The sequence below is a fragment of the Vigna unguiculata genome, chromosome 5, assembly GCF_004118075.2.
Source record: "Vigna unguiculata cultivar IT97K-499-35 chromosome 5, ASM411807v1, whole genome shotgun sequence".
Lineage (NCBI taxonomy): Eukaryota > Viridiplantae > Streptophyta > Magnoliopsida > Fabales > Fabaceae > Vigna > Vigna unguiculata.
Window position 1 is genome coordinate 37803148 of NC_040283.1, and position 13849 is coordinate 37816996.

At 27.0% G+C, this 13849-nt stretch overlaps 1 protein-coding gene and 1 long non-coding RNA gene across 6 annotated transcripts; one reads left to right on the top strand and one right to left on the bottom strand.

The window, feature by feature from the left end:
* The first annotated feature begins 246 nt into the window (after window positions 1–246).
* LOC114186323 lies at window positions 247–3565 on the top strand. Of its 2 annotated transcripts, XR_003605020.1 has the most exons (8): window positions 247–666; window positions 806–836; window positions 951–981; window positions 1081–1111; window positions 1208–1240; window positions 1361–1372; window positions 1503–1587; window positions 3312–3565. It is a non-coding gene; the product is annotated as an uncharacterized LOC114186323 (long non-coding RNA). The 2 variants fall into 2 exon arrangements; XR_003605019.1 differs by lacking the exon at window positions 1503–1587.
* A 3563-nt stretch (window positions 3566–7128) lies between these two features.
* On the bottom strand, window positions 7129–10681 carry LOC114186319 (beta-glucosidase 18-like). Of its 4 annotated transcripts, XM_028074377.1 has the most exons (13): window positions 10355–10681; window positions 10145–10211; window positions 9994–10052; window positions 9778–9853; window positions 9611–9685; window positions 9134–9221; window positions 8658–8910; window positions 8430–8545; window positions 8080–8332; window positions 7853–7955; window positions 7594–7702; window positions 7434–7499; window positions 7129–7349 (listed from the first exon to the last, which is right to left on the bottom strand). In XM_028074377.1, exons 1-13 carry the CDS (start codon window positions 10505–10507, stop codon window positions 7283–7285), a joined length of 1485 nt encoding a protein of 494 aa, XP_027930178.1. In that variant the 5' UTR covers window positions 10508–10681; the 3' UTR covers window positions 7129–7282. The 4 variants fall into 4 exon arrangements, with proteins under 4 accessions (XP_027930178.1, XP_027930177.1, XP_027930180.1 ...); XM_028074376.1 differs by having other exon boundaries at window positions 7129–7499; window positions 10355–10678; XM_028074379.1 differs by lacking the exon at window positions 9994–10052 and having other exon boundaries at window positions 7131–7499; window positions 10355–10677.
* Between the last annotated feature and the right edge of the window lie 3168 nt (window positions 10682–13849).

The following is a 13849-nucleotide window of genomic DNA, read 5'->3' on the forward strand; positions in this document are numbered from 1 at the left end:
ATAATATCAATAAAAATAAAGGAAAAAAAACATTAAACCTATTAAATCTATCTATAATACAATTGAAAGTATCACAAAAAGCAAAATGTTACACGTGTCATCTTCTTAGTAATTCTTCAATTTCAGATTTCAAACTTTCTTTACCTCTTAAAGTAAATTTTACACGTGTCTTCCCAGTAAAAATTCTCAACCCCTCTTTCTTACTTTCCACCACACTCACTTTTTTCAGCTCTCTTCACTTTCCATCTCTCAAACCCTACCATGTCTTTCGCACTCTCCACCTCTTTGCCTCCTCAAACCCTAGCCACCTCTCTACCGTCGCCTCAAACCCTCTCCCTCTTTTGCCTCCACAAACGCTTTCCACCTCTCTTCCACCTCTAACGCTCTCCACTTCTCTTCCTTATCAAACGCATTCGACCTCCACCTCTAATGCTCTCCACCTCTTTTCCTTCTCAAACGTATTCAACATCTCTGCCGCCTCAAACTCTCTCGGCGTCTCTTGCGACTCAAACCCTCTCCAGTTTTGTGCCGCATAAAACCCTACCATTTCAATCTCATATCTTCTTCGAATCGCACTCTCCTCTTCCTTCTCGTGGATCTTTTATTTCTGGTTTAGAGTGATGTTTTGCTCTCAGATTCATGAGCACCGTCAAGAACATCAAAAAGGTAAAAAACTTTTCTGATATTTTTCGTTCTTCTACCATATTTGTTCTTCTCGCAGATCTTTTCTTCTTCTCCAAGATATGAATACTTTGAATACTCTTTTATGTTTTTTTGTCTCTAATGAATGAATGCTTTTCGGCAGATAGATGAAATGTGTCAAGAACACAATAAAGGTTGAAACTTTTGTTCTTCTTGCGTTGTTCTTCTCGCGGATCTTTTGTTCTTCTCCCAGATCTGAATATTTTTTTATGTTTTTTTTTCTCTGATGAACGAATGTTTTCTAGCAGATGGATGTACTATTCCAATAACACAATAAAGGTCGAAGCTTTTTGTTTTTCTTGCGATATTTTTTTTCTTCTCCAGATCTGAATACTTTTTTATGTTATTTTTCTCTGATGAATGAATGCTTTCTGTCAGATGGATGAACGGGTTGAGGAACACAATAAAGGTAGAAGCTTTTGTTCTTCTCGTGGATCTTTTCTTCTTCTCCTAGATCTTAATAATTTTTTGTGTTTTTTTTCTCTAATGAATGCATGTTTTCTAGGAGATGGATGAACTGTTCAAGAACGCAATAAAGGTATAAGTTTTTATTCTTCCCACGAATCTTTTCTCCTTCTCCTGGATATAAATACTTTTTTATGTTTTTTTTTTCTCTGATGGATGATTTCTTTCGGTCAAATTGATGAAATGTTTGAAGAACACGATAAAGGTACAAGCTTTTCTTCTTCTCGCGATTTTTTTTTCTTCTTCTCCCAAATCTGAATTTTTTGTGAATCGTTTTTGCTTCTACCACCGATATGTAATGTTGTATGTCTTCTTTCTTCTTTTTATCAATGCAGTTTTGATGCTTAATGTTGGTGTGATAGGAAAGAATTTTTTTTTTTTAGATTATTGGTGCTCTGAGATGAAGTTGACGAGGAAATGGTTAGTTTTCGAGTTTTTCTTTCAAAATATAATCTTAAATCCAATAATTTAAAACAGTAATTGTTTAATTTCAGATAAGATTTCGTAATCTAGGATAATATTGCATATGAATGAGATTATATAATTTTAAAACTGATATCAACACATACATTACAAATATTGAGTTTTTTCTATGTCTTTAATTTGTTCACCCGGTAATCCATAACTTTGTTCTCTATATTTCTTACCAACTTTAGGCTATGAATTTGAGAGGAAGTTCATTATAGCATGTTATCTAATTTGATAACTGTAATATCATATTCCAAATAATTTAATTCCTTATGTAAGTTATATATGTTGAATCTAACTCCAAAATAGTTCTGTTTGACAAATAGTTCTTAAAGAGTATGTACTGTAGTCAAACCGTGAAAAAGTTAAAAATAAATTTTTTTATATAATTAATATATTTTAAAAGAAATTATTGACTTTCAAAATAAACATGTTTATTGATTTGGAATATTTTATTATAAATGGATTGTCATTTTAAAGTTGTTATCTACATTATTAATATTCATTCATTTATAAAATTACTTATATTTGTAATTTGATGTTAAATTTAAAGGATTATTGAGTATAAAAATAATGATAATGAAAATATTTATATTATTTTTAAAGTTAAAATTTATAATTTTTTTTGTAAGTATAATAAACACACACACACCTACGTTTCCTTTTCTATTTGGTTTGCAACCTTTTGATGAGTTTTGAATTTTTGATGTGCAAGTGGCAAGGATTTGTTTTTTTGGAGGTTAGTCCTGCTATCAAAAGATGGAGTTGAAGAGTAAAATGGAACTTTAACAGTTAATTTTTGGGTTTTTTTTGTCTTCTCTAATTGTCTGTTTGAGTGTTTGTTGGTTCTATTTATCTTTGTTTCAAATGAATGTTAACTTCATTTTTTTAATATCTGAATGGATTTTTCATTCATATCCATCAACTCATTAGTATCATATCTTCTTGAGCTCCTTTATTGCTCCATATTAACTCCTATCTTTGTAAATATATTTGGCAAATCTCTGTGTACAAGATCAGACTGATTTTGTCTCTGAAATTTTACATGTTGAAATTGCTCCAGTGGAAATGGTGGCTATTTGTTTTTAAATTTGATCACACACCCAAAATTACTCCTCTAATTCTCTCTTGCACCCAAAATTATTTTACTTTTAATTTTTTTTGTTTTTTTTTCGTACTAATCTAGCAAAAACTTGACAGAAATCAAAATTGCTTATTCAAAATGTTTTTGAATTCAAAATTTGAATTTCAATTATTGCATCCACATCTATTGTACCTTTGCAACTCATTTATATGTACACCTCTAGACTTTGTTCAAATTTATGCTTTTATAACAACAACTTGCCAAACATGGAAATTGAACAAACCAATGAGGCTGAAGTTGGAGAAAAGAGTTGAAGATTAGAGCAGTTGAACATGCAGTTTAGGTTTGAATCCTTCGCAGAAGGAAAAATTCAAGTCATAGGTTTGTTCTTGGATTTCCTAATGATACTTGATTTTTAACATATAAGTTTTAACTACTTATACTCATTTTTGTATTTGTATCATACAAGTGTTAAAAAGTGAAGTTTAGTTGGTATAATATGAAAGTTTGGGGAGAATTGGTTTCAATATTCAACAGATTGTTTCTTTTTTAATATTTATTTTATTTATGTTAATGTTGTTTTTCTTTTCAGTGACATATTTTGATAATTTGAGGAGAAGGAAGACTTTTAGCATGGAGTGGTGTTGGATAAGTAAAGTTGATTGTGAAACGGTAGAAGGTATGGATTTGCAATCACACATAAAGGAGCACAAGAACATGACTATGAATATGGTTAAGACAATCAAATTTTTAATCATCATAGACTTTTAACTATTGGTGCTCTTTTTCATTTTATGTTTTGACACATATTAGAGTAATGTTCAGAATTTTGATCCATTTAATATACATATTTTCTTTACTGGGAGTTAATTTTTGTTATCAATATTTTATTTGTTAGGCCTTCTTATGTAAATGTAAATGTATCTGTTAATTATACTCAAGTTTCTGTTCTACAGTGATGACATGATTAACTTCAGAGATATTATGATTCTAATGCGAATGAATTGTAAACTTTTGCACTTTATATTTTTTTATTGCGTATGATGCTTGACTTATTTATTTTTAATTTTTTTTGTTATAATTTTATTGTTTTGAAAATTAATTAGAGGCTTTTGGTTGATGCAGAAGAGTTTTTAACCTTATGTGATGAAGTCTACAAACTCTATAATAGTTTTTGATTCAATCGTATAAAGTCGTCATTCTTTCAATATGTATATAATCCTTTACTCTTTCTTTCCTATCTTTGCTAAATAAAACTTGGATTTCTGCATTTCAATTTTTTTTTATGAGTACAAATTTTGATGTAAAGTACGATTGTGAAGCCGAATCAAATGAGAAAAGTTCAAGAGGAAGGAAGAGTATGGAAAAAGGTCAAAACAAAAAAGAAGAAGAAAGAGAGTCTATTTTAAATATGAAAATTTAAATAAAAATATAAGGAAAGAAGCTTTAGTCCTTGCCTTTTTTATTGTGAGTTATTACTAGATTTTGATTGTAGAGGGAAAAGTTTTGTTAAAACCTCTTATTTGAAATGGTTTAAAAAAATTTATGTTCATATATTTGTAATAAATTATTTTTAAAGATCTTTCACAAATTAATCAATTAATTCAATTAATTATTTTAAATTTCTTTAATTACCTTTAGATTTCTTTAATCCATATATTTCTAAATTGGATTCTTCTATTTTTGAATTTAAATAATCTGAAATTATAAATAGAATTTAAATAATATGAAATTATTTGAATCCATATGTTTGCAACCATTACTTATATGAATTGTTAAAAACAGTTTCCATTAATTATTTTGATTTTTTTATTATTTACATTATTTAATCATATTTTGTTTAATTATTATTACCATTATTAAATACATGATTTTTACTAAATAATATTTTTTTCAAAATCAGAAAATAGCAAATTTTAAGTACACACATTTTGAAGAAAAATAAAAATAATATTATATAATTATATCAATATTTTAATTAATATAACAAAGTTAAGTAAATAATTTTCAACAAAATATAAAAAGAATTGAAAGAAATATATTTTAAACAAGAAGACTTACATATATAATTTTTTTATTGTTTAGTGTACTTCATTTAAAATATGAATTGTTATATTTTTAATTTAAATATATATATATATAACTAAATTATGTTTTTATAATATTATACTTTTAATCCATTGTATTTAAGTAAACTTTGTCAGGAATAAGTATCGATAACCAATTCAACGATTTAATAAAAATCACTTTTAAATAAATACTTTTTATTTGGTAATATTTTATTATAAATGAATTATAATATTGTTTGTTTTAAAATTGATCTCTATTTCATTATGTTTATGATTTATTCAATTATATTTTAAGTCTTTTTTATATTTATTTTTTATTGAGGAAGAATTATAAAGATAACAATTAAAATTATTCAATTATTATAATTATTTATTTATATACCTAAAATACAATCATTATACAAACAATATTTGAATACATATACTTCATACACATACACTTTATTAATGATATTATACTGTAGTTCAATCTTTATCAAAACACAAATCAATTGATTTATTATATTAATGAGCAAATAGTATTTTGATAAATTTAAATTTTTTTAATAATTTACTCATTTGACCAAATGGACGTTCATGAACTTTGTCGGTAATTATTTTGAATGTCAGCTATACAATGATAATTCAAATAAAATACTTCAAATTACCATTAATTATAATAATCAATATACATGATTTTATATATATTATTTATTATGATTAATATATAATATTTTCTTACACCAAAATTATTTATTTATTTAATATATTCTAAACTTAATACATTACATTACATTGAACCAATTTTTAAAATATTTAATGATAATTCCGATTAAACCTTAAAAATTGATAATAATATAATGTTATAAATTTAATCATTAAACTATTTATGTTATTTTAAGGTAAAGAGTTTGAAATATAAATTTGTACTAAAATATGATTATTCCACTAAACAGGTTAACCAAATGTCCGATCTTTATATTTTTAACAAATTTAATTTTTATATTTGATATTATTTGTAGTTATAGATCCTTTACTATTTTTCTTTTGTATTGTTTAACCTTTATATTTTTAAATTTTTATAGATGACATATCATATGTAGTTTTATATAGTCTATTTTTTATAGAGATGTCAAAATAAATTGGAATATGCGAGTCAACCCGGTCCACCACGGGTTCGGGCAGGATTGGGTTAATTTTTTTTTACAAATTTTAATACGGGTTTATTTTTGACTTAATCCATCTAGAATCCGGCTTACTCAGTTGAACCCATGGTGAGCCGAGTTGGCTCACCAACCCGCATATAAAGGGTCATGAAGTATTTTTTGTTAAGATGAGTTATATTTTAATGAACAAGTTATGTTTTAAAGCTTTTGGTAAATCCTTGATAGATATAGTGAGAGCTAAAAGTGAAGATAATGTTGAAAGACCATTTGGTGAGAAAGTTTTGGTGTTGGAAGTTGATTTCAAACAAATTTTGTCGTTGTAAAAAAAGGATTAAGATTTGATATTGTGAGGATATCAATATACTACTATGATTTGTGACAACATTGCACAGTTCTAAAACATAAAAAAAAATGAGATTAAGACTACAATTTCAAATCAAAGTGCAAGAACTATAAAAGAATTTACTGATTGAAATCTACAAATTGGAGATGGAGGTATTGATTTGAATGAAAATGGTGAAGGCAATATTTGTATAACATTGGATCTTTTAATTCAAGAATCTGAAACACCTTTACTTTTTTTTTTAGTAAACTTTGTTTATCCTGGTCTATTAAGAATATCATGAATCGTTTGTGATGGGGCTATAACAATTGACTTTATTAAACAAGTAAATGACTTCATTCTATCTTTGATACATAGTGAAGAACAAACAAACTTATTTAAGTTCAAACACTCCTTACCAATATGATGAAAATCAAAAAATTCATGGTGAGTATTTTACTTTAGAGTTTCTCAAAGATATTAAATGCTCAGGGATTCCCAATCATAATATTAAATTGAAAACTCCATCATGCTTTTAAAAAACATTAATCAAACAAATAATTTTTGTAATGATACAAGATTTAGAGTTAATTATTTGGGAAGAAAGGTTATCTCTACCATAGTAATAATAAATAAAAATATTAATAGTAAAATATTCAAACTAATAATAAACTTGACTCCTTATTCCAATATATCTTTCAAGTTTCATACCAATAAATTTATTTTAATAAACTCATGCATTTTTTTTAATAAACTCGTGCGTTGTACGGGTAAAAATTCTAGTATTATAATTAGATGAGAGAATATAAAACATGCTCATCCCATCATTCAAGGTAAGTAAATAAAATCATCTTCACATCTATTAAAGAAAGATCAGATAAATACTTAAATATATAACTTTTCTACTATGTTTGACAGATTCCAAATGAAACAATAAATGGATCATATTCATGATCGATGAATTTTAATCCAAATTGCCGACGCAGTTCAAATACAATATAAATCAACATTTCTCACATCTTTGCCTCTAAGATGTTGCATCTTCAAATCTCAAATCTTCTCTTGTGTTTGTGTTGATAGTGTTGTTGAGGAAACTAGAAAACCATTGAACAGAAAGTTTTGGAATTCGTTCAAGAGTGTTTCTATTCACATAATAAAGCCCAAATCTCATGTCATACCCTCTTGCCCATTCAAAGTTGTCCATCAATGACCATATCATGTATCCTCTTACATCTGCACCTTTTCTATACATCACAAAATTACTGTTTCTCAGCAAACAAATCATCCAAAATAACCTTAAACATGGATGATGCAGATATGTTTATCCTCATTACTCACCTTATGGCTCTGAGCAGAGCTGCGAGATAGGCTTTATGATAATCTATTCGTTTGAAATCTTGTAATAGATAATCTATTGTCACATTCTGTTTGAGTGGTGAACAATATCCTGAAACAATTTTGAATTAACAATCCAAAGTTTGTTAATAAACTCATTCCTCAGAACCAGACTAAAACTCAGAAACACATTAGTCTTTGATTATCAGGTTTGAAACATTGTAAGAACAGAGATTAAAGCAAAATGGGATTTTGGAGATACCATTTTCTGTAATGTACATGGGTATATTATAGTATCTTATCTTAATGTAGTCAACAATTTTCTCCATGCCCGTTGGAACCACAAAGAATGGTGGCATTCCTGTCTGCTTAAAACAAAAGAAATTGCATGAAAGATTATGTTCAATGTCTGTTCCTTGATCAAACATTTGAGTTCACAACGTAAAACAATGAAAAAAGTTCAAAAAAGGAAAACATAGATTAGGGAACCTGTTCACCAATTGGAATACCATCTCTGATTCCAGTTGTTTCTACAAAACCTGTTATTGGATGATCAGCTCCCTGAGAACAAGCTGAGAGGGAACAATCTTTGGCATAGAGAGAACCATAGTGATTGATGCCAATGAAGTCTATGCTGCCTTTTATGAGTCTATTATCCTCAGGAGAGAACACTGGCAACTGATTTCCAAGGATAGAGTGCATCTCATCTGGGTACTTACCAAAAACCAGGGGATCTAAGACCCTTCATATCAGCAAAAAGAGCAGAAAAAGAAAATATTTTAAGCTAAAACCCTTTTGATTATGTTGCACGTATGAAATGGCACTTGTTAACAACTTACCAGCTTATGACAAAAGCCAAGGCCCTTTTCACAGCTTGTCTATCACATTCTTCATTTCTAAATGGTTCATACATGAAGGTGTGTGCAACAATGCCAATGGTTCCACCTTGCTTTGCCTGGTTTAACATGAGTTGTGTACTAATTAAACAAACTATACAATCATGGCCTTTAATCCTTCTTTCTCCTAAAAGGTGACAACAAATTGTACGTGAGAACTTTCTTTTTTACCTGAAAGTGTTTGCGGTATAATTCAACAGCCTTGGCATGTGACAGCAACCTATTGTGCATGACAATGAGAGGCTCAATATCAGAGTTACCAGCAGAACAATTTCCAAAGGGTGGAGAACAGTGACCAGGGGGATATGTTCCTTTCATATAAGCATTGATTGTAACCAGGCTTGGCTCATTGATGGTGGTCCAATATTTAACCCTGCCTCCAAAGCTCTTGAAACAGATTTCAGCAAAATGAACAAAATCTCTCCTACAACAAAGAAAGTATGCAGTTATAAAAGTATCACTATGATTATGTGGGGGATTCTGCATGGTGATTTCCAACCACAGCAACAAAGTCTTGTTCCTCATCCACTTAATGAAGTTGGTTAATTGAATCATGCGAGATATTTCATAGAAAAACTGATAAAATCTCAAACCCTTTAGCTTTATTATACATTACGCGTAAACAAAAGTGAGAGTTGTAAATTTACTGTATTAAGGGACTAAGCCAACCACCGTATCTTTCTTCCAGTTCTTGTGGCAGGTCATGATGATTTATTGTCACAAAAGGCTCAATCCCTGTACCAAGTACATGTTTATATTTAGGTACAGCTTAATGGATTTAGAGTAGCAGTAATACTATCTTATAAAATAGTTTATTTAAATAAATTGTACGAAGCATCTTTTAAGAAATAGAATTTAAATTTAACTCAATCTTATAAAAATAGTATGTAATGTAAGTCTGCACTCAAATGTAATCCTAAAACTTGTTTGCAACATAATTTTCTCTCCAGTATTTTGTTGAGTGGTGAACAAACTCGTATAGGTTTATGGATTCTTCTTTCATCTTACTTTTATTCAATTTTGTTTATAATTCACCTTAAATTCCTAAGAAACTAAGTCCACACAAAGTAGAAACTATGGATATAATATAATGAACCAAATGAACATTGACATTGCTACTTCACCTTTAAGTAGCAGATTGTCTATTATCTTGTTGTAAAACATTATCCCACTTGGATTTATGTCCCCATATATGCCTCCTGTTAAGGTTAATGAAGATCAAATTAAGCAGAATTTTTGAAAATTAAGATTATGGTATCTACTGAACTAGTATGCAGGTTTAGATAGTTACTAGGTAGAATCCTCGTCCATGAGATAGAGAATCGATATACATCTACCCCAAGAGACGACATCAACTCAATGTCTTCCTGTCAAACATCACAAAGAGAACACTTCATTGGTATTATCATGTACTTTGATATCTCAGTTATGCCGAAAATTTTAGTACTTTGCATTAGTCAAACTCAAAGTATAATTAGTGTATCCTAAATACTAAACTAATAGTTACCAAATAACGATGATAATGATCATCTGCAATGTCACCATTCTCATTATTCTTAATTTTACCTGAAAATGGATCAAAAGCACTAGTGATTATATGCAGCAGAAGCAATGAAGATAGAGTGAAATGATGAAATGACCAGTGAGCACTATTTAACCTGGTATATGGGTAAAAACATCCCAGTTACTCAAACCTTTACGATCTTCAAAGGGTGCCCCTTCAATCTGTTGTTGTCGTTTCAGAAAATTCCATTAACAGAAACACCATTTTCAATATTTGAAGAGGGAAAAGAACCACTGTAAGGAAAAATAAAACTACTTTAAGGTTTATGGAAGCAGAGAAAGCAAAGTAAACACTAAAGACGTGCCTGGTAAGAGGAAGTGCTTGTTCCAAAGAGGAAGCCTTCTGGAAAGTGAGATCTGCTGATTCCATCTTCAACTTCATCACAGCTTTGGACATGAAAATGAACGCAGCAAAGCAATATCATCACAACTCTTATTTGCCTCTCTAGCGTTTTCATCTTGTTGGTATGTGATTAGTGATATCACTCATTCAACATGAACACTGTCTCAAGTTATGGGTACCAGAAATTGATGCTTGTGCTCAACATTCAATAATTGAAATATATGTGTATCAGGTGCTTTTTTGTCACTTTACAGGACACCCTACTATTATTACTCTTTCATCATGTCTCATTCGTTCTCTAACTTTACCTTTCTGCCTTTTATTTATTGGAGAATCATTTGAATGAGTTTTTATTTCATAATTAAGGAAAAATATTATAAAGCTGTTATACTGTGAGATGTGATTAACCGATTGATCCGCAGCCATGATGAATTGATGTAATAATTGATTTTATTTTTCTGACAGGACAACTCCCATTTTTGTAGTCATATTCTTTATTTTATTATTTTATGAGTAGTGTGAATCATTAATTTTTTTAAAATAAATATAATATTACATCAACTAATGATTTACATTCAATCATGTAAATATAAAATGAAAGTCAATGAAAATTAAAGTATAATTTTTTTTCGTCGCCTTGTTAATTTAATCAAAAACTTTATACAATGAATTTCTAATTTTTTTTTAAAAATCTTTAACTTTATTTTTATTATTCCGTAAAATTTTAATTTACAATCGAATTATTCATAATAATAATAATAATAATAAAAAAGACTATTTTAGAATTGACAATCTATTCTTCGTTAAACACGAGGAAATAACAGAATAATAATTTTTTCTTTATTCACTTTTCAACTTTATGCCTTTCTACCTACCTTAGAGAGTTGGTGAACCATCACATCAGCCGTTTATTTATTTATTATAAGAAAAAAAATATACTTTAACATAAAATTTTAATTTCATTATGTTCTAATTTCACTAATAATCCAGGTTATTCAAAGTTAAATATATTCATATATTTATTAAAATTACAGAATTTATTTATTTTTAGTAATTATTACGTGTATTTTGTTAAGAAAAAACAATTTTAATATCTAATTAATAAATTATTAAATATTTTTAATTAAAGAATAAAGCTTAAATTATTTGGACATAAATTTTTTTGTTCATTCAATAAGAACACGTAATTTATGCTTAATTATATTAATTAATTATGAAAACAAAATTAATATTTTTGTATTAAATATAATATTTTTTATTATACTAAAAGTAAAAATATGATAATATTTATTATAATGAATGAATTATTTCTAATAGATTATATATATATATATATATATATATATATATATATAATCGCTTAAATTTATTTTTTTAATAGTTTTGTAAATGTTTATTTTTCGTCTTCATAAAATTTTAATTATATATTTAATTTTTCTGATAATATTGTGCACATTAAAAGTAACACTGGCATATGTTCTGATAAGCCTCAATTATCTATCTCTCACTTAAAATTTATTTGAAACTAAAAAGAAAAACGTATACGAGAAAATTGAAAAAATATTTAATGGATTTCATTAAATTTTAATATTTGAAATATAATATTATATAATATTGATTAAAGCTTTATATATGACATTGATTTTGTTTTCACTTTAACACGTGCCTCTTTTCTATAATTCAGAAGGTATTCTTGAAAGTATTGATTGAGATTGAGAATATTTTGTCATATAATTGATTTTGATTGACAGGTCCGAAGGGAGTAGGGATCGCAACGGGTGGGGTGGGACGGATTTCGCTATCCCATACTCATACTCATTTTTGCATAAAAAATTCATTCTCATCTCCATATCTAAACTCAACGGGTATCAAATTTTTTTCCCATCCCCATCCTCACCGGGTGACGGGTATAATCTCGTACCCATACCCGTACTTGTGTTCTAACTACTTCAATATTAATTTTTATAAAAGAAAAAAAATTACGGTAAAGAAAACATAATATTATGAAATATTCAATATTAGGAGGATTTTCTTCGATGCCAAATACCTTAAAATAAATTATAAATGTTTGTTTACTTCAATTTTTTAAATTCTAATGAATCTCCTTTTTATACACTAATAAAAGTTATAATATATCACTTGATCAAAATGACACAAAGAATAAATAATAAACATAATAATAAAAGGAAAACAAATATTCAAATTAAAATATATTTTAAATGTTTGTTTACTTCAATTTTTTAAATTATAATGAATCTCTTTTTTATACACTAATAAAAGTTATAATACATCACTTAATCAAAATGACACAAAGAACAAATAATAAACATAATAATAAAATTTTGACATAGATTTTGTATCTTTTGAACTTCAATATATGTTGGATAGTGACAAAAAATATTCATAGCAATTACATTAAATTTTTATATTGTAGTAAATAAAAGTTATTTATACAATTAAAGTGAAAAAAATTACAGTATGATTAATAGTGAGTTATAAAATAACAAATAATTAGATAGAATATATCGAAATATTATTCTACATGATGAAAATAAACAATAAATAAAAATATTAAAAGACTAACAAATGTGTGTTTTAGAAATAATTTGAGAGACTATCGAAAGAAATCGCACAAAGGAAATCAAATGTATAATTAAGGTATGATAAAATGAAAAATACCTTACAAAACTAATTATTAAATTATGTTTGAAGTGGTTAAAATTAAATAGAAATATCATTAGTGACCAAAAAATTTGTCATTAAATTACAAATAAATTAGTAATTAAATTGGTCATTAAATCAAGTACAGATTCGATCATTGAATCGGTCACTAATTTAGTCATTGATTCAGACAATAAATCAACTACTACCACCAATGACGAAAAATAGTGACTGATATGGTTTACTGACTAAATCAGTCACCATTTCATGTTTTTCTTGTAGTGAATTATCATATACTATTCCTAAATATCATTATATATATATATATATATATATATATATATATATATATATATATATATATATATATATATATATATATATATATATATATAATTTTAACCACTTCAAACAGAATTTAAAGTGAAAAAATTACATTATGATTAATAATGAGTTATAAAATAAAAAATAATTAGATAGAATATATCGAAATATTATGCTACATGATGAAAATAAAAACAATAAATAAAAATATTAAAAAACTAACAAATGTGTGTTTTAGAAATAATTTGAGAGACTATCGAAAAAAATCACACAAAGGAAATCAAATGTATAACTAAGGTATGATAAGACGATAAATATCTTAGAGAATTAAGAAAACTTTTCAAATATCAACATATATATTTAATGGTTGAAAAATAACGAAAATTATTTTAATGAAACAAAAGAGTTCTTCAAATTAAACAAAAATTAATAATAATAATAATAATAAGTAAAGAATTTTTTTTATATTATC

Excerpts from the sequence above, each read along its gene's own strand:
- LOC114186319 (XM_028074376.1), bottom strand. The coding sequence starts at position 10,507 with ATGAAAACGCTAGAGAGGCAAATAAGAGTTGTGATGATATTGCTTTGC. Across the intron at positions 7,956-8,079 it reads GTATTCCAATTGGTGAACAG|ACAGGAATGCCACCATTCTT; the intron begins GTTCCCTAATCT and ends TGTTTTAAGCAG. Across the intron at positions 7,703-7,852 it reads CATGTACATTACAGAAAATG|GATATTGTTCACCACTCAAA; the intron begins GTATCTCCAAAA and ends AAATTGTTTCAG.